The 20,077-nt window shown below is 36.2% G+C and overlaps 1 protein-coding gene across 1 annotated transcript in view; it reads left to right on the forward strand.

The window, feature by feature from the left end:
* Positions 1-20,077, forward strand: part of LAMA4 (laminin subunit alpha 4) — a 1,355,623-nt gene that overhangs the window by 1,234,812 nt on the left and 100,734 nt on the right. The window contains exons 33-34 of the mRNA XM_044061904.1: positions 7,064-7,257; positions 11,909-12,098. Of these exons, the coding sequence (XP_043917839.1) occupies positions 7,064-7,257; positions 11,909-12,098 (384 nt within the window). The remainder of the gene's footprint in view (positions 1-7,063; positions 7,258-11,908; positions 12,099-20,077) is intronic.

Below are 20,077 nucleotides of genomic sequence, written 5' to 3' on the forward strand. Positions count from 1 at the left end.
AACATTTTTAAAATTATGGGTAAACATATGGAAACTTTTGGTCATGCAGAGGGCGGTAACTAACAAAAATTTGTGACTGCCACTTGTAAGAAGTATGTTGTAACTGTATCTGGATCATCTTACATATATGCAATTTTCACAAAAAATATAATTTTTCCTGTAAATTGCAGGAAATTAGATGCAATAACATTCTAAAGGCATTTTTCATGTTTGCATTTTTTCCTGCTTGAGTTTAATGATGTGTTCTTAGAAACTCTCAAATTCTTTTGAGGAAAATATAAGTAAAATAGTACTAATTAATTAACTGACTGATTAGTTGGTTAATTAGGGAGAAAGGGTAACTTAGTTACAAAGTTAGAAAAACTAATTAAAACATTTTGAAAACCATGAAACTAAAAGAAAAACTGGAATATTTTGAAAATCGTGAAACTAAAGAAGTAGCAGGACTACTTGCAGAGTTAAATGTGACGCATCAGACAGCATAAAATGACTGTTGTGGCTGTGCATTTGGGGAATGGTTATTTAAGAAATTTGAGACACTTTTAGTAGTTGTGGTTTTATTTTAGAGTGACATTATTTAGGGTTTAATGTATTTATTAAAACGGATTTGATTATTTTCAGCTTTTGAATAAATGACTATCAGAAATATGACTCGCAGTTGTCACAGATTTGCAGTTTATTTGGTACAGGGTGTAATTCTTTTTATCATTTGCCTACTGTTTGACATTGGTGAAGTCATTTAACCAGACATCATTCGTATGCTGTTTCTGAAAATAAACTGTGTGTCCAATGAACCTACCTGGTCAGCAAATGGGTGGTATTAGGGTACAGCAAGATTTTATTAGAATTCTATTAATAGCAAATACAGTTCTAAAGAACTGAAGGATTTTATCTGTGAGGGGAAGAAGACAAGGGTCAAGTGGGATAAGTTAATATTTCCAATAGAACAAGGTGGTTTAAGACTACCTGATTGGAAGGAATATTTTAGAGCTACACTGTTAAGGCTCATATGCATAACACAAGCAGAAAGCTATAATTCAAAGTGAAAAGGGATGATGAAGCAGGAGGGAAATTCAAGAACTAAGAAATGAATGGAGTTTTGGTAGCAGATCCTTAAGAGGAATAACAACAGCAATACAGAGTATTATATTCTTAAAGTAATAGAAAGTATTCTAAGAACTAAGCCAACATGAGAATGGAGAAAAGAGATTCTCCCAATAAGGAAGATTGCAACTAGAGGTACAAAGAATAAGCAAGTTGGTGCTGGAATTTAGTGGAGAACATTGGCAAGGGAACTCAGGTATTGGGAGCAAATAACTAGAGAGGGAAAGACGATAGAATGGGAAGAGGCCAAAAAGATATTTGGACTTCAGACAAAAGCTGCCTTCTCTATCAGGGACTGATATCAGAGTACAGACAAAGAGAAAGGGATAGGAGAATCCTAGTGAAATGTTAATTTAATCTAGAACAGAAGCTGCTGTTAAAAATTGGATTAATTAGTGGGGCATATAAAATATTGTATAATAAGTATAGGGATCAATCAGATCAGATAAGAAATCTTGAGAAAAAGGACTGAATAAGCGATTCATAAGGAAAGAATAGGAGGACATATGTATGGCTCCCAGATATGCAACAACATCTATAAGATTTAGAATTTTTGCTTGGAGGTGTTTGCATATGCATTTTTATACCTCAAACAGACTCCAAAGAATTTTTCCTCAGGTAGATGGCAAATGTTGGAAGTGTGATGGGGAAAGAAAAAAGAGGTTGCTGGGAACATATGTCTAGCTGGCAGACATAAAAAATTCCCCATTCAGTACTATGTCAGAAATACTGAGCAAGCAAATGGGTGGAACTAATGAAATTATTTTTTGAGCTGGGATCCAGGATCTGAATTGTCTAGACATAGTAAGGCCTTGTTAAGTTTAATTCTGTTGGCTGCCAAAAGAGCAATTACTAGAAAATGGGAATCAAAGTATAAACCAACTGTACTTGAGGTAGTAAATATTGTAACAGAGATAAAACAACTAGAAGTGGGATCTTTAGAAAAGGGGGGAAGCAAAGTACATGGAAAAAATGGAAGTTATGGGAACATTTCACAGAATAATGATCTGAAGGAGGAGTGAGGATTAAGAGAAGGCATGCATTGAGCAATTTATGCAATGTTGGATTGATGATAATTGTTTTTTTTTTCAAATTACCTTTATTTAGAAGTGTTGCTAAGAAAATAGAATAAGCAGTTACTAGAAAAGTTGTAAAGACTGATAATTAAGAAAAAACAGGAATGGCAGAAGAGCTCAGGAAATCAAATCAGGAAGCCACAGGTCAAATAGCGTATAAAAAAATTTAATATCCGCTTTCGTCACAACTTCATCAGAATACTAAACATTTAGTGGAATGCCTGTATAAACATCTCTGACTGATAATTGTACAAAAGGATGCATGTAATGTATAATGTCTATAACTCTGAACATGTCAAGAATGGTTGTTTTCTTTTATATAAATGTCTGTTTGTCTATGTCATAAGTGATAATTCAATAAAGTTGTTAAAAATAGGAAATACGGTTATTTTTACATTAACAAGACAGTTTTTACAATACACAGAATATGTGCATATGATTTATGTGATATACACAATAAGTGCATATTATTTTTGCAACAAGCACAGGATTTGTATAGCATTTACATTATATGCAGAGCAGGGACATACTGCCAAACAACTTAATAGCTGGCATTATTCAGGCATCAGATTAAAGAGTAAGGTGATATGTTCATTGTAACATGTTTTTTCAGTCCTGGATTCATTTTTTTAAACAAGAAACATCTTTATTACATTTTCACGTATGACATAGACAGTCATACATTTATAGAAATGAAAACAAACAAAACTGACATATTTTAGTTGTAAACATTATACATCACAAACAGAAAGCAAAAGCAATGTATTTTGGCTTTTCCTGGTTAGGGGTCACTACAGGGGGATCAGCGGTCCACAGACTGATTGGCAGTGGTGTTTTTATGGTGTTGAGTTGCCAGCCTGGCACCCCATCATATCTCCAACATTTGCTGTTTACCCGAGGAAAAATTCTTTAGAGAAGACTTGGGGAATAAAAATAGCTATGTAAACAAAAAAATACCTATATAAACACTTCCAAACAAAGATCTTAAATCTTCTAGACTTTGTTGCATATTTGGGAGACATACATATATTCCCCATTGTTTATTTATGAGTTGCTTATCCAGTGTCTCTTCCCAATCCTTTCTAACCTCCTCTGATTGATTCTTATAGTTATGTAATATTTGTATGTTCTACTAATTATTCCTTTTTAATGGCAGCTTCTGTTCTAGATTCTACTAAAAACTCTACCAGTGCTGGTCATTCACTTAGGATCCCCCTATTTATTTATCTTTGCCTATACTCTGATATCAATATTTGATAGGGAAGGCAGTCTCTAACCTGCAGTCCAAATAAATTCTTGTCCTCTTCCCATTCTATTACCTTCCTCTCTCTAGTTATTTGCTCCCAAGACCTTGGTTCTCTTGACAGTTTTCTCCAATAAATTGTTCATTGTAACATGTTGGTCAAAATGTATTATTACTACCTGTGGAAACAAGCAGTAAATGTTATTTAATGAACTTTAGAACATTCTAGACCAGGATTGAATGGGTAAAACATCATGGAATTTGAAATAAGAGAATACTGCAGATTTTATTTAGAAAAACAGCAGTTATAGAAGGCATGATTTTAATAATGTCATGACAAAAAGAAATGTAAGTTGTGGATTGGTTTATGGAAGTATAGTGAGAACAGTAAACTAATGTGGGGTAAATGCAAAATGGCTGTTATATGCAGAAAGATTCATGGAGGTCAAATCTTGACCTTTGTGGCATGATATGAAATAGATAGGTATTTCGAAAGTAAGAAATGAAAAAGGGGAGAATGTATGAGATAAAAATACTAGACAATAGTTCCAGGTAGTGAAATGAGATTTAAAGACCATTAAGGTAAACAGTAATAGTTGTGAACTTTGTATATGCCAAAGGAGTTGATAGCTAATTGTGACATGGATAATAGTCTTTTTCAAGGTTGGGGAATAAGGTTTTTAAAGGTTTTTAGCTGTAGTATTTATAATTCTAATCTTACTATACTTTTTTGTGGGACATTATAAAAACAGTACAACTAGGTACAAGGATATTAATAATAATAATGATGTATGCATATAAATGTGTGGACTGAGTGCTACCATTCAAGCACTCCACCCAGTAAGTGTTTCTAATCTAGTGCTCATTTTATTGCACCTGATGTCTATCCTATCATGTTTTTCTCTGTGCAGATATAAAGATAAAAATGATCAAATGATTATCTAATGTAGCTTAGACTCAGATATTTTATACTCACTTATTTAAGTAGGTGAAAGCTTAATTAATTGATAAAGGAATGATTAAAGAGAAGAACTGTTAAGTATATAGAAATATAAAAAAATACCATTTTCAGAATGGGTTTTCCCTAGTAAAATTATTTCAAACATGCCAACTGTCAAGATGGATTTATGTATTTCAGACCAGGAAACATGTTTGTATTCTGTGAAGCATGTGTGCAGCAGCTGTATGTTACCAGTGTGAGTCAGGATCATAGTTCTGCTTTGTTATAAGGCAAATGAATATTATGGAACATTGTTTGCTAAGAAAAGGCTTTTCACTATATCTAATCTCAGCTTGCTGCCCTTCTATTCGGAACAATAAATGTCTTGCCTTGAACTACTTTTGTTGTCTCAGTGAATTTACTGAAGATGGGGATGGTAATAAGGAACCTGTTAACAGGGGTCATTCTTAAGCTGAAGCAGTGCCATATCTTGTCTTTTGCAGTTGCATTAGGTTTGTTTTGTTTTATGAGGTCCTATCAATCAGCTAGGTTGGGTTTCTATCTACCTTCAACACCTAGAAATGCTGTACTATCCTTGGAAATCTTAATTTGGCATGTGCAGAGGTTATGTAACACATTCTTCATAGAGATGCACATTTTAGTCTGATAATTTTGAAAACAGCAGCTAGAGACTTTAATGGAGCAAGTGACATGCGGCTTTGGTAATATAAACAGGCTAATTTATGAATAAGAAGGACATTGTATTCTTTATTTCCTAACCAGAGATAGAGTTTGTAATATAATTCTTGTATATTCCTTAATCGATTAAGGTGGTATTCTTTGTAAGATAAAACAAGTCAGTGTACAAGTCAATGTACTGGCCATTCACCACTTGTCAGAATTCTCTTGATATTTCCAATTTTAAAAGAGCTATGATAATCCATTATGATAGAGAACATTATAAATGGTCTAAAGATTGACTTAATATGCCATCTATAATTTTATTGTTGGTACAGCTATTCTTTTAATTAGCCCTTTCCATAATTTTTATCTTAGTGTATTGGATTAATTAAATAATTGTGCTTTGTACTAACCACTTTTTTGGGGTTCCATTTAAGTGGTCTAGCTTTCACAAGTGGGCTAAAACAAGTGACTTAATTACAGTAGATTGAATGATATTCTCCACTATACTTTGTCAGTTATAACTCTGATAATAAGACAGTGTTTAGGATTTTTTGCTCACTGGTATTAGTTTCTTACAGATTTGTATGTAATATTGCAGTTTACTTTACTACAGTGTGTTGGATTGTGCAAGATGGTAGTGCACTTCCAGTGTTATTTCCTTTCTTCCACTGTGGTGCAACTTTGCAATTGTTATATATATAAATTAGATGGCATGGAAGGAGGAAGCCCCTTTCCCCGCAAAAAAAAAAAAAACAAAACTTTTTTTTTTAATTTATATTTCTTTACTGAGTTATGTAGGATTAGGTGGAGTTTGCTTAAAACAGTTGTGCTAGATCATTTGTTTAAATATTCCGATTTTAGATCAAATTTCATGCACTCCTTTATATCAGTGCAGTTTTTTTTGTAGGTGGTACTCCTATCCTAGACTTGCCTCCCACCCCGGGCAAATATCTTATTCATTTATTTATTTGTATTTATTTATTTATGCAGGGTTGGATGAAGTGCGTTTTTATCAGTTGTGTTTAGATATTCTGATTTTACATAAAACAAAGTACATTCCTTTATTTATATCAGTGCAATATGTTTTAAGTGGTACTCTTAAACTTGCCCCATTCCAGGCAAATAAGTTACTTACTTACTTATGTACTTATTTATTTATTTATTTTTATTTATTTATTTTTGCAGGATTGGATGAAGTGTGTTTATATCAGTTGCGATGCATTTTAGATAAAATGAAATAAATTCCTTTATTTATATCAGTGCAGTGCTTTTGTTCCTGGTACTCGAAGAGTCTGAAAAAAGAGTTTCTTTATGTTTGTTCATCATACTTGACTATCACTGTGTCTTGGATATACAAATAATGTTTTTAATACATATCATTTCAATATGCATTATTTTATCTAAATTTTCACAATTCCTAAATCCATTTGATTGCAGTTTTATAATTACTACCTTAAAGAATTCACATACAGCAATATTCACAAATTGTACTATGTAACCAATAAAGTGCACTATTGTGCTCCAAAACCACACAGCATATTGCTGTACACAGTTACTTTTAGCCCATTTCATTCACTCAGATACCTGGCCTGATACCTTAGTATGTTTGATTTTTTTTCTTCTTGTCTGTTGCCACAATGTCTGTGTTACCAACATAGTTGTTTCCTGCTCACTCAAGGCTGCTCATCTCCATTTGTTATCTATCTCCCCAATGCACATTTAATAGTAAAACATTGAGAAAAACATGGAAACAAGAGATACAATTTAATTTGTTTTCTTATTTCTTAGAGTAGCTAGTACCTTGCTGGCATATCTAGCCACTGTAAGCTTTCACATCTGTGCACATATGACTCATGCATATGCTGCAAAGGTCATGTAGAAGCAACAATTAAAGAATATTTATGTATGCTGCTGTACAGTGGACTAATACATTTTTGATGTTGTATTGATACCGTTTAGTACTTAACCAACAACATATATCAATGTTTAACCTTGGCCTCTTTCATTTTTATTTAGATAAAAGAACAGAAGTCTCTGACTTTGCAGGTGTTGTCCAGTCATAATCCTATAGAAAAAGGCAAGACATTTGAAGGAGGCCTTCACTGTTCCTCTTCAAGCATGCCCGGAGCTGCCCAACATGCACATCAGTTTGGTGGAATACCAAACAGTCGCCAGGAGTTTAATATCACCCCATCATTTTTCAGTGAACGGTGACTTACTGCCAATTACAAACTTGTTTAAGATTAGTTTTCTTCCTCTGGATATTCTTGAATGTTGAACTGCATGCAGTAACCCTTTATTATGTACCATAACTGAATCACTTTGTGAAGAAATTGCTATAGATGGTTTGCATGTAGCACCCATTATACAGTTGTACCAGTTGTTTCAATTGTTATTCTTCTTCTAGATGCCTCCTCTTCATACGTTGCTCCTCTCCCTTTAGATATTTTATGTTGACTTGCACGTGTACAAGTGGAACACATTGCTGCAGCAAAGCTTTGCTTAGAGGCAGTATGCAACTGAGCAAAAGTGCTACTGAAACTGAGAGTTGTACAGCTGCAACTTCAAATAGCTCTTTCAATACAGATAACATGAATTTTAGATTTGAGATTTGTACTAGGTAGTGAAAGTCTAATGCAGTTCTAATATTTTTATTATTAATATTAAGTAGAATGGTCATCTTGTATTATGAAGTTGAAGGCAAAGACCGAACATGGACAGTCAAAAAACACAAAACACAAAAAAAATATTTTTCTGCTGGCAGACAAGCCAGTCTACATTGCCCATGTGGGAGAGGTAAAGCCCCTAACTGCCTCCAAAATTATTTATACAAAAACCCCATTGTCACAATACAGTGGAGAAAAAGGGGCAAAAACCCTTGGAAAGTGCTACACCAGCTTGCACAATGCAACACATTGTGGTGAAACTCAGTGACATTAAATTTACAAACTAAAGCCTTTTGACCATCAGTGCCTCTTTGACACATAACTATGCCAATATACAGAAGTATAACTATAGTGCGGTGAAAGGGGCAGCCACCTCATACCTGATTGTGGGATAGTATTGAATGCCTTTCTTTAGATATGTGGTGTGCACTTTTTTGCCTTCATCTGTTGGCTTCAGTAACCTTCTCAAAGAAGTCAACCAGGTTAAATACACAGTATCTGCCCTTGGCAGATCTAAACTGGCTTGGGTCAAGGGTCTGTAGGTTAGCTATATTCTTATTTATTAATTCCATAATGATCCTTTCCGTAGTCTTACAGGAGTGGCTGATCAGATTTATGGGTCTATAATTTCCTTGTTCATTGAGACTCCAACTTTGTACTACAGGATGACTATTGCTGTCCTCCATTCATTTGACACAAAGTCAGTTTGATGGGGTCTGGCAACATGTTTCAGCCTGGTCACTAAGCAGCCAGGTACGTTATCCAGCACAATAGAAAAAATCTTCTCTGACTTGGATGGTGCCTTGAGGACTTGTTCATGGGAGATTTGAGGCAGGAGGTGTAGCTGTGGGTAGGAAATCTTGTAAGATAGGAGGGGAGAGGTGGTGAAATTAGAGCTTAATGTATTCCCCATTAAATTGACTATGTCCTCTGGGTGAGAGTATGTGACATCATTTATTATTAGCTATGCACTGTGCAGGGCATTGTTTCTACACTGAGTAAGAGTATGTGATATAATTTATTATTAGATATGTGCTGTGCAGGGCATTGTTTCTACACTGGGTAAGACTATGTGATGTCATTTATTATTAGTTATGCACAGTGCAGGGCATTGTTTCTACTCTGGGTGAGTGTATGTGATATTATTCATTATTAGCTATGTTTGGTGCAGGGCATTGTTTCTGCATTGGGTGAGAATATGTAATATCATTTATAATTAGGTATGTGCAGTGCAAGGCATTGTTTCTACTACACTGGGTGAGAGTATGTGATATTTATCATTAGCTATGTGAAGTGCAGGGCATTGTTTATACAGTTTCTAACATAGTTAAAGAAGACGTTGTGGTTGCCCGTTACCTAGATGACTATTTGTTCTCTTACTGTCTTTGGTTGAATTTATCAGGGTCCAGAGGGGTTTTTTTTCCCCGCATTTTGAGTGTTACATGTATTTTTATGTGCAATGAGTTTTTTCTTTTATGTTGCCTCTTTCTAAGTGGGTTTCACAGTAGGGGGTTATTTTTGAATTTGGTGTTGTATTTACTTCGGAAGGGAACAGATGCATCTATGCAGCTATTCACATGTGCATAGAATTTGGCAATAAATGTTTCCACATAAACAGTGAGGTCATCAAGTTGGAAGGGAGTATGGAATTTAGCCAGGCCATCACTCAATTTCATAGTCTTGGCAAAATCTCTGAATACCAAGGTTTTGGAGGATGTTTCTGGCTTCAGTCTTAAGGTGAATGTGACTGATTTGTTGTTCAATTTGACCAGAGAGAGAGTTACAATTGGTAGGGAGCAGAGCTGTCTCATACTGGAGAGGACTAAGTCCAAGATTTTATTGCCATTGGTTGGTGTGCGGACTAACTGGTCCAGGGAGTTTGTACTGATAAAAGTCCAGAAGTCTCTAGGCATACATGTTAGATGATGTATTTGTCTCCCAGTTAATGGACAGATAGTTAAAGTTCCCTAGGAGAATGATGTTTGGCTTAATGCTAAGGGACTCCATACTTGTTAGGTAGGAGTTATGGGTTGAGGGGGACATGGCTCATGTCTTGTAGATGGCCATGATGTGAATAATTTGAAACAGGATCACAATAGGTGTACACTGGAGAGTGGTAAGCCAAAAGTGACATTAAAGGTTTTGTTGTACGCAAGATGTCAAGCTAAGAGGGTTATATGTGAGGACACTTAATATCCCTGACCCTCTGAGAGGGATATTAAGGCAAAATGGAATAAGTGACCTCTAGAGGAAATGTGAGTAATTGAATGGAAAGAATTCAATGGACTGATAATCCACTGATAATTTACTATCCTCATTATTGTGTTTTACGCAGATGAAATTAATTTGTTGCTGACAGAGGCATAGCTGGCTCACTCAGCACCCTGTGCCAGTCCTTGAACTAGCGCCTCACCCCCTTACTCATAGTTAAGAGCAAAAAAAAAGAAACACTCCGACAGACTGCTCACAGCAGTCTGAAGCACACTGTCCCTCCCAGGCACTTTCCCTTCCTACCAGAAACAGCACAAAAAATATCCTTTCTGTACTGAAATTTTTAAAATGCCGTTACAGAAAGAGTGCAGGAATGGCACTCAGATTGCACCCCTAAGAGGTTGTGCCTGGGGCACATGCCTCCTCCGCCCCACCCTTGCTAAGCTACTGGCTGCTGACAACTTTCACCTGCACAGATATTTGGAAGGGGAGGATCATTGCAAGGTAATTGTTGGATATATAACACTCATAATGCACATTATTTTCATAAGGTATGGGATTGGCCATGAATCAGGCATATATGAGTGAGGTTAATTGGTAGAATTCATTACACAATGAGAATTGAATTACCTGGAAAATATGTAGTGAAATGTTGGTTACTAGGAATGACATCAACTAGGTTATTAATCCTAAGAACAGTTATTAACAGGATTAGGGGGAATGTTATAACTACCTTATTAACCTTTCATTTTCATCATTGGAAAGTGATTCCATTACATTATGCTGCAAAGTTTTTGTTGTTAAAGCTATAAACTGAAGAAATGGTATAACATTAAGTTGTAGAGGGAATAATGGAGCATTTGTCTCTTCTGTTTAAATACTTTATCTTAAGTAATGGAGAAGGTTATACCATGCTTTCTCAACATTTTTATTATACATTACCTGTCATGTTAATTATGCTTTGGATGGAATGGTCTTGCGTTAAAAAAATTGTTGTTATGATATGTAATTATATTGTTTTAAAAAGTAATAAAATGCTTCTTTGTCACCTAGAACTAGCCAGCAGATGGTAATGATTACATTACATCTACACATATTTTGCAAAGGAAATGCAGTTTGCTACATTGGATTGTTTCAACAACCACAACTGGTCAGTAGCTACCATTGAGCAGTAAAACATTCAAACACTGCAACCTCATAGACACAGCATTATAAGCACTATCATCCATATGGTGTTTTTCAACAGATACCTGCTCCATCAGATGCCATAATCAGAAGCCTGACTGTGTCACAGAGGGATGGAACCCTAACAGTAAATCAGAGGGCTTGATCAGCATCCCTGTCATAGGAGGAGCCAGGCAAGAATGGGAAGGAGTAAAGGGGAGTCGCTTACTCACCTCAGCCAGGAAGAGGGAGGAGTTTATATGTACATAAAGGCACACAGGACAGTGCAATCTCACTGGTGAAGATGAGACAGGCCACTGTTCATGCCATGGAGGGATGGAGTAAAGCTACTTGAAGGACACACCACTTGTGAAGTGGAAGATGGACATTTGATTGCACACCCCCTCTAAATCATCCCTCACCCAATAATGGGAACAAATGGGCTGACAGACCATTAGATGGTCTGATGATTAGCAGAGAACAGGGACAAAGGTCACAAAAGAGTAGCCATAACCAGAGAGCCCTCAGGTTACTGAATACCTGTAACTGCCTTGAAATGACTGGGGAGGGTTCAGAGGGGTGTGTCTGGATCTGAGGTGTCTAAAGATGTACAGCAGTTGTTTGCCTGCAATGTTTGAAGGTATACAAGACCATCTTAAGTAACACTTTTTTTTTTTTTTTTACAAAAGTGAATGCAAATAATGTACTATTTCTCAACTCAGAGTGATTTATTAAGAGGATAAAATACACTTAATAGTACTTAAAAGACTATAATAATAAGATGATGTGATTTTTTATTTATGTATTTTTATTTTTATAGATCTCATTTCTCAATTGATCTGAAATCTCACTTGGGTCATGGTGTAATCTTCTATGTATCAGATGAAGAGGAAAACAACTTTATGACACTTTTCCTTGCACAGGGACGGTTACATTATGTATTTAATGTTGGTCACCGAAAGCTGAAAATAAGAAGCCAGGGAAGATACAATGATGGACAGTGGCACAATGTAAGCCTGCATTTGTTGCTTAATAGTATCAAATGTCTGAAGTCTGAAATTTTTCCCAATGAAACTTAACCAATTCACTAAACTGATGCCTCAACTAAAGTAAAAACATTCACTCAGCACTGAAACGTATTGATTCATTTTATATTACTTGCTTTACCCTGTTCAGAGTCATAGAAGAGCCAGAGTCTATATTTGCAAACAGGAAACATAAAGCAATAAACCAGTGCACAGACACACACACACACACACACACACACACACACACACACACACACACACACACACACACACACACACACACACACACACACGCACACACACACACACACACACACACACGCATACACATGCACACACACACATGCGTGCACACACACACACACACACACACACACACACACACACACAGAAGATGCATGCAAACACATATGAACATTCACACACTCTCACAGATTAATGAACACACACACACACACACACACACACACACACACACACACACACACACACACATGCACAAAGCAAGGACACATGCACTCACACACACTGACATATGGATGCACTCACACAAATACACACATAAATATGCAGACACACAAAACACACCTGTGTACATGTGTGTAAGTGCACATCCATGCATGTAAAACACATTGTTTAATGTGGAGGATTGCCATTTCAACTTATCAGCATATCTTTGGGTTAGGGGAAGAAACTGAAGCCTCTAATAAAAATGTAGAAACAGGGACTACATGCAGACTCCAAAGAGAAGGAACCCCGAGGTAGGAACCAAATCAGAGAACCAAGAGTTATGAGGTTGCATAACCTTGTAACACCCAGCATTGAAACAATTTATATTTACTTATTAATGCAAAAGGGAAATAATGCTTTCAAAAACACCAAATATATATTATGTGATTATTTATTTAACTCATGTAGTGACAGGCATGAGACATAAGTAGGTTTTTGATAACATTCATCTTAAAAGGGGGGGTGGGGTAGCAGGAAAATAGAACTACAACACTGTTACCTTAATAATAATGGCAGAGAAAGTCATAAACTGAATCTTGAGGGGATACACCGGTAGCATTTCTAGAGGATAAATGTCCTGAACAGTGACCAGCATGGGTTCAGGACCAGAAAGATATGTCAGTAAAGCTTTATCTAGTTTTATGAATGACTTAGAGGAAGCCTGACAGGGTGTACCATTAGACATAGTTTAGCTAGACTTCAAGAACCAAACAACTTCGCACCAACATAAATTGTTACAACAAAATCCACAGAAACAGAAAAGTGGAACATCGCAGAACTCTATTTACAACTATTAAGAGCTTTCGTTCATATCACAATGAACTTCATCAGAATTTTATAACACAACTTATTCATTCATTAATAACCCAACCAGTAAAGAATCAACACTTTATAAATATTAATGAACCTTAAAACCCAAACTAAAAATCATGTTCCTCTATAAATATCCCCAAAAGTAACTATTTAGTAAAACATAAATACATTTGCAGTTACATTAATTACATTAAAACATCTCCATGACTAAAAATTAATACTTTTCCAGGAGCTAAAAGTTCCTAAATTACCAAATGTCTTTCATGTAATGCTGTCCACTTTTAGTACCAGGACACTATTAATAATTATTTTATCATTAATAGCAGAACATTGTGTAGCATTCAACTTAATACGGGATAATAATTCTCTTCTTTCCAAATGTGGTTCTCAATTACCCAATCCAACATTATGTGGATCTCTTTCTAAAATAAAAAATAAAAATGCTTTTAATTGTTACACTCTTTTGTATGTATAAATAGGGCATTCCCTCTCATCTTTTTTTCCTTAATCGAATATAAATTCTCATAAATTCTTACCCTAAGTGAGAGCTGACCAAGGCAGGGGAATCATTTAGGTAGAGTCTAGGTGTTGTCACTTTTTTCTTTTATGCAACTCCAATCAACATGCCACGTAACATACCCACAGTTTTGCTGCAATAAGCATTAGTGAGAGGATGTCACTTGGGGCCATGAATGAGATAAGGACAGCCCTACACCCTTGAAGCCAGCACTCCTGTGACATCTCTGGTCACCACTGGGGATTCAGCTAGGGGAACATCTTGTGCTCCTACACCTGTTCTACACCCCGAGGTGAGGTGAGATGGCAGAGATGTATCACCCATCTCCTCCCCCCATACCAGCTCCAGCAGGTGCTGACCCACTAATAAAACTCGGGTCACCTGGATCCTTGCCAAAGCTGTAGCCCTCTATGTCAGCAGAGCTGTCACATCTGCTGTTAAATATTACTATCCTGCTCATGTACCATATGTAGGTGGATAACAGTATTTTGGATTGGTATTTACAGAGGATTTAGGCGTTCAAGTCTTCCAAGTCAAATGTCTGGAAGATTCCACTCACTACTTCTAAAAGCTAGGAGCATATAGAGCTCAGTAAGAGATCTGAAATTGTTTCAGTTTTGATCCTCAGTAACAAATGCTTTTGGAGCAATGTTCTGAGCATGATGAGCAGGGTCCGTTCACTAAAAGGAGATGTCTGCTAATTCCTGTACAAGAATTGTCTTAATACATAACCCTGGGATTTATGATGAATCCACTTCAGCAGCACGAAGGCTGCATTCTGTTACAGCTGTACTGTGGACATGGACTAGGGAGTATAACTAATACATATTTAATATATGAATATGGAGACCAGTCAGCATGGGGCAGCACCCATTCTGTTTCATAGATTCACAGAAGTCGTATTAATAATTCACTGATGCACCACTATGTGAGAGATAACATAGCATTTCTATACAAGCCATACATTATTTACAACATCATGGTCATGTCCAGGATACCCCTCCCTCCTTCCATGAAGTATATAATAGAGTGCTTTAGTGCACTTCTTCCTTAATTCCTAGTATCCTCCTGCTTTATGTAAAGCATGTTATTGTGTGGGGTTCCCCTTCCTTATAAATACTAAATATCTTAATGTTCATTATCGAATTTCCACTATTCCTTATAATAAATTATGAAACATCATTATACAGGATCTCCCACCACCCTAGGAGTAAGCACCATCTAATTCTTATTGCACAGAGGGCATGTCCTCCCATCATACAAATGAATAAGCATACAGTAGTTCTCATCTCTGGGGTATCATCCCTTATGCTTTCTCTTCCATCATATGCAAAACCACCCTAGAACACCATTCTTGAACATGTTGTACACAGGTGAATGAGTTACGCCTGCTCAGTACAAGTCAGGTACACCTTTACTGCTTTAGAAAATTAGGATATTATATGTTCAGGTGGAGTGTGGGAGTAACAGCTTCTGTCAATTTTTAAAGATGGGCTTTCATTGTTTTTTTTCTTTTTGTTAAAGGTAAGAAATGTGAAAAATGTTATGCCTGCTGGCAACACCAAACCTGGCAGACAGATTGTTGGATTTAAAGAATTGTACTCCCTGCAGTCTATAACAAATATTGTACAACTGCCACTCTAAATTTACCATCTGAGTGTTTAAACAATCTTTATTAACAATGGTAAAATGCAGTCACCACTAGCAAAAGGTCAGTTTAACTCAGAAGGTGAACAGTTTGAATGTTTCGCCATCACAAGACCAGTGGCACATTCTCAATAACTAATATTACAAAAAAGTGCTCTACCTGCACTGCAGAACAGCAGTGACTGTGAACTAATTTCCTGCTTAATAGTAGCCTGTTCTTGTGTGTTTTAACTTTCCTTCACACAGTCTTTTAAAAGTGCATTTGAACATGGAATATCCCCATTTGTTAATGTGTTTTCTAATAAAGCCAGCCCTTTTTGTTTATGTGCTAAACTAATAGGTCTTCAAATAAAGTCTGTCCTGATTATGTCTCTTATCACAGTTGATAACTTCATGCAAAAAAAAAAAAAAAAACACAAACTTCCATGAATATATTCATGGCCCGTTTTGTGTATTACTTCAACTTATGGGCATTGTACCCCCATTCATCAAACCTGTTTCTTTTTCATTCATCTGATATTTCATTTCTGTTTCTGAAACAAACTAATAATGCTGTATAACATACTCCAAATGACGACCGTTAACATATGAATCATATTTCTGTTATTGTTTTTCTAAATGTATCTCTGTCTATTCTGACATCCATTTTCTACTATAATATTAACACTCAAAAATACTGTACAAGTCAGATTACAAGTAGCTTTAAAAGTAACATCACTTTTTCCTTAAATACATACTCCAAGAACAACTTCATCTGTTTCTGTGTTCTCAGTATAACAGCTAATATCCATACAGATTCTAAACAGCTTTATATGATGATTAAACTGCTACTGTTTTCATTAACAAACTGAAGCTTTCACATCCCACATACAGACCTCCATAACTTGAATTCAGCTGGAAAATACTCATCTAATGCGAGTTCTTTTTCATCTAAGACATAATTTGGAAGCATAGTTAACCCAGAAAGCTATAGTCCTAAAAACATTTTCATGGCTAATTAATGTATAATTTGAAGTAGCACCCAGCGTGACCAAATACCACTTGTTGCAATCTAAACTATATCAAATACTGACAGCAGTCTGTGGAATCCATAATATGTGTGTGTCAGTTTATTTTCTAAAACTGTGACGTGTTCCATTAGAATCCCAGCAGAGGAAACAAAGGGTCTATTTGGTGTAAAGTAAGACTTACATATTTTTAGAGGCATGTAAATAGATGGAAAAGCAGGATGTTTAAGATCCAGAAATGTCACATTTCTTTTTATTCACTAAGCCAATGTAGAATGTTGTCTATTAAAAAAACATAAGAGAAATGCTTTTGCTGGCTTTTATTTGGCCCTGATGGCCTGACAGTAACATTCAGGATCTGTCACTTGCGAACATAGTCTCTGCAGATACATTTTTTCATAAAGTCACAGATATCCCAAGGCCATTTATCCTCATGACCATTCGTGCCTTACCAGTGCCCTACTTCATGTCACTTCTCCTTGCTACTGAAGGGCCTCACCAGTGAATCCCAGCTAGTCATCTGTGTTATGGTTAAAGGTATGTAATGAGTCACACTGCTTAGTGTGCAGGGAAGGTTTATTGCAGAGATTTGGGAGATGCTTGGTTATAAATATGTCCAGCAACCATATTTTATTTATCTGTTGGTGAAGATTTTGGTCCCTGGTTCTAGTATTGGTGGAAATATTGGATTTGCAAAGATACAGGATAACCAGGATAATCAGGTCTTCAATAGCACTGTAAGCAAGACAGAGATCTCTCCCCTAAAGTCTGTATGACACCGAATAAAGGGATAGAGCCTGCAGTCTCTATTGGTAGCCCAAGTACTCTAGGCCAGTGATCTTTTAATTAAAAACCTTTGGGATCTTTTTAACTGTTTGATAGGTTTAGTAAGATACATCCGAAAAGAGTGTTGTATTTCATAACTGGCCTGATCAAAGCTGAGTATAAGACTATCTCTATAGTCCCTGATGATATTTCTTTGGCAATTAGTTCAGCTAAATAAAATGATTTCTGACAACCATTGACAGAGTAGTAGTTGACTCATTTAGCACTCATTGATTTTCCCCAGTTTGATGCCCCTCAACAATAAGTTGAAGAGCAAAAAAAAATGTCTGTGATCTGGCACCCCTACGCTCATAAAACTAAGGAACCAGCCAGGTCCTGCTCCTGTCCCATTTCAGTACTGCAGAAAAGCAGTATCAAAATTCATTTCTCTACTGGCACTCAGAAATGCCAGTGCAAAAATGAATATTCATACAGCACTAAGAGTCTATCACCATTTACCAGTTGTCCCCCTTAAAACATTGAGCCCGGGGTGGCTACCACCTTCACCCCATACTAGCTATACTGCTGACCATTATCACATGACAGTCATTGGCTATATTTTCATTATTCGTGCTGTGCTGTCTGTACAGTATGAGGGAAATATAAGAGATAATATACTTTTTAGTTTGACCCTATTTTTACTACAGCAGGAGTTTATTAAGGAGATCTCATTCTAGAGCTATTGGGTGTCATAGGGTGACTTTACAAGAATACCCATTTTGTAGTCATTTGTAGATTTTGTTAACCAGAGGTCGTGGCTCTCTGCTTGGAGATCTGAAAAGTAAATACCAAAAATGAGATGTCTAAGTACTTAGGCCAGAGGGACACTGCTAGTCACTTCATACTTTCTGATAAGGTACATGCATCTCAAAGTGTATCAGTTCTGTCTTTCAGCCAGTTTGCTAAATGTTCTACCACATATATGTTGATTTTTAAAGTATTTAGCTTTCATATGATGCAAGCATAGGGAATGGTATCAAAAATTAACTGATACCTATCTGGCTAGTCTTGTAAACAAAACATCAATAAATTAATAAACTTACTGAAATCAACAAGGTCCACAAACTTCTTTAATAGCAATTCATAGCTTTTCTCCATTATAACCAGCTCAATGCTCTCTTTGGTTACATTCTTTATGATGTACTCCAGAAAAATAATGCTGGCTTCTTTTGGTATTTATAACCAACTCAATCTGCATGGTCTTTGTTATGTCATCACAACCCAGTCTTTTTAAATACTTAAGTTCCTGAGAGACTCTGTGCACTTCTTTGCAAACAGTAATGTCTTTCAGCTTTTCCCAGTTAGGGGTCACCACAGCGGAACGCCGGTCCGCTTATAATTGGCAGTAGATTTTTATGGTGCCGAGGTGCCAGCCCGATGCACAACCTTCAACGAAGGCACACCCGTACACACCTACTTGCATGTCTTTAAATGTCACTCAGCAGTGGGGAGGACATGCAGACTCCACACAGAAGGCGCATCCAGCAAGTCGTACCTGGTTAATTCTGTAGCTTTAATTGAGCTGTTTTAACATTTCTCTAAATAATCAACAGTGAGTTCTGTATTTCTCTGCCCAGAACTGCCTCTAGACACTCTATAAAATTATCTGATACAATTACTTATAAATATGTACTAGTATTTCTTGATTATTGTGGTAATTTCAATAGTTTGTAAAAAAAACATCTTGTAGCAGAACAAATTCTGTTAGGTAAAAAAATCCACATGAAGAACTTGTAATTGTATTTGGAGGCATGCCATGTCATTCTAGTACACAAGCTGTACAACATAAAAACATTTTCACTGCAGCATTTCAGTGCACAACAACATGAAAAGTGATACCGTACATTGCAGTTATTAAAAAAAAAAGGTAATCATATATTTTTAAAATAACTCTGTTATGAAACAGCAGTCACTGCTGAGCCTATGAGGCATTCTGCTTTACCCATTGTAAGTGAATGCCTACTCAGACTCGCCTTCATGAGTAAGTCCCCCTATCATGAGTAAAGCTCCATGCCTCAGGAAGTAGTGATTAATCCTATACTAAACTTACATTTTAATGATGATAGGATCTGGGTTGAGTATATAACTGTTTGTTGGGGGGACATTTAATTAAGGGTTTCATGGGCAAAGGTGAATAAGAGGTTAGAGTTTCAAATCTTTAATTCTCTGTTGTATATAAAGGGAACAGTTAAAAACTGATACAGTTACGCCATTCTTGCAAACAAACTATGAGCAGATTACCATATATGACTACACCATGCATGTAGGAATAAGTAAAGAGCACAATTCCTGGGATTAGCAGCTGAAATATTTAGCAAAACAGCTCATGTTGGCAGATGGTACAAACTTGACAGTGTAGCTACATGTGTACAAGATTCTTCCAGCTGTCCCAGTCTCTCAGTTTTATCACTGTCCTTTACTGTCATCACAAGTAACAGTCAACATGCAGTTTGATAACTCAAGAAACTAAGTAATCTTTAGCTACTGTGTTTCTTCCCAAAATAATATAGACTTGCACTTTCTTTCCAAATAAACTGAAACAGCAACTTCTTATAGTTTCCTTGAGAAAAATGCAGCCATAATAAAACTGAAGTAACGACTACTTTCGTAATATTGAGATAAAATGCAGTCCTATTAAATAA

This window comes from Protopterus annectens, chromosome 2.part0 (genome assembly GCF_019279795.1).
Source record: "Protopterus annectens isolate FY-2018-M chromosome 2.part0, PAN1.0, whole genome shotgun sequence".
In the NCBI taxonomy this organism is placed as follows: domain Eukaryota; kingdom Metazoa; phylum Chordata; order Ceratodontiformes; family Protopteridae; genus Protopterus; species Protopterus annectens.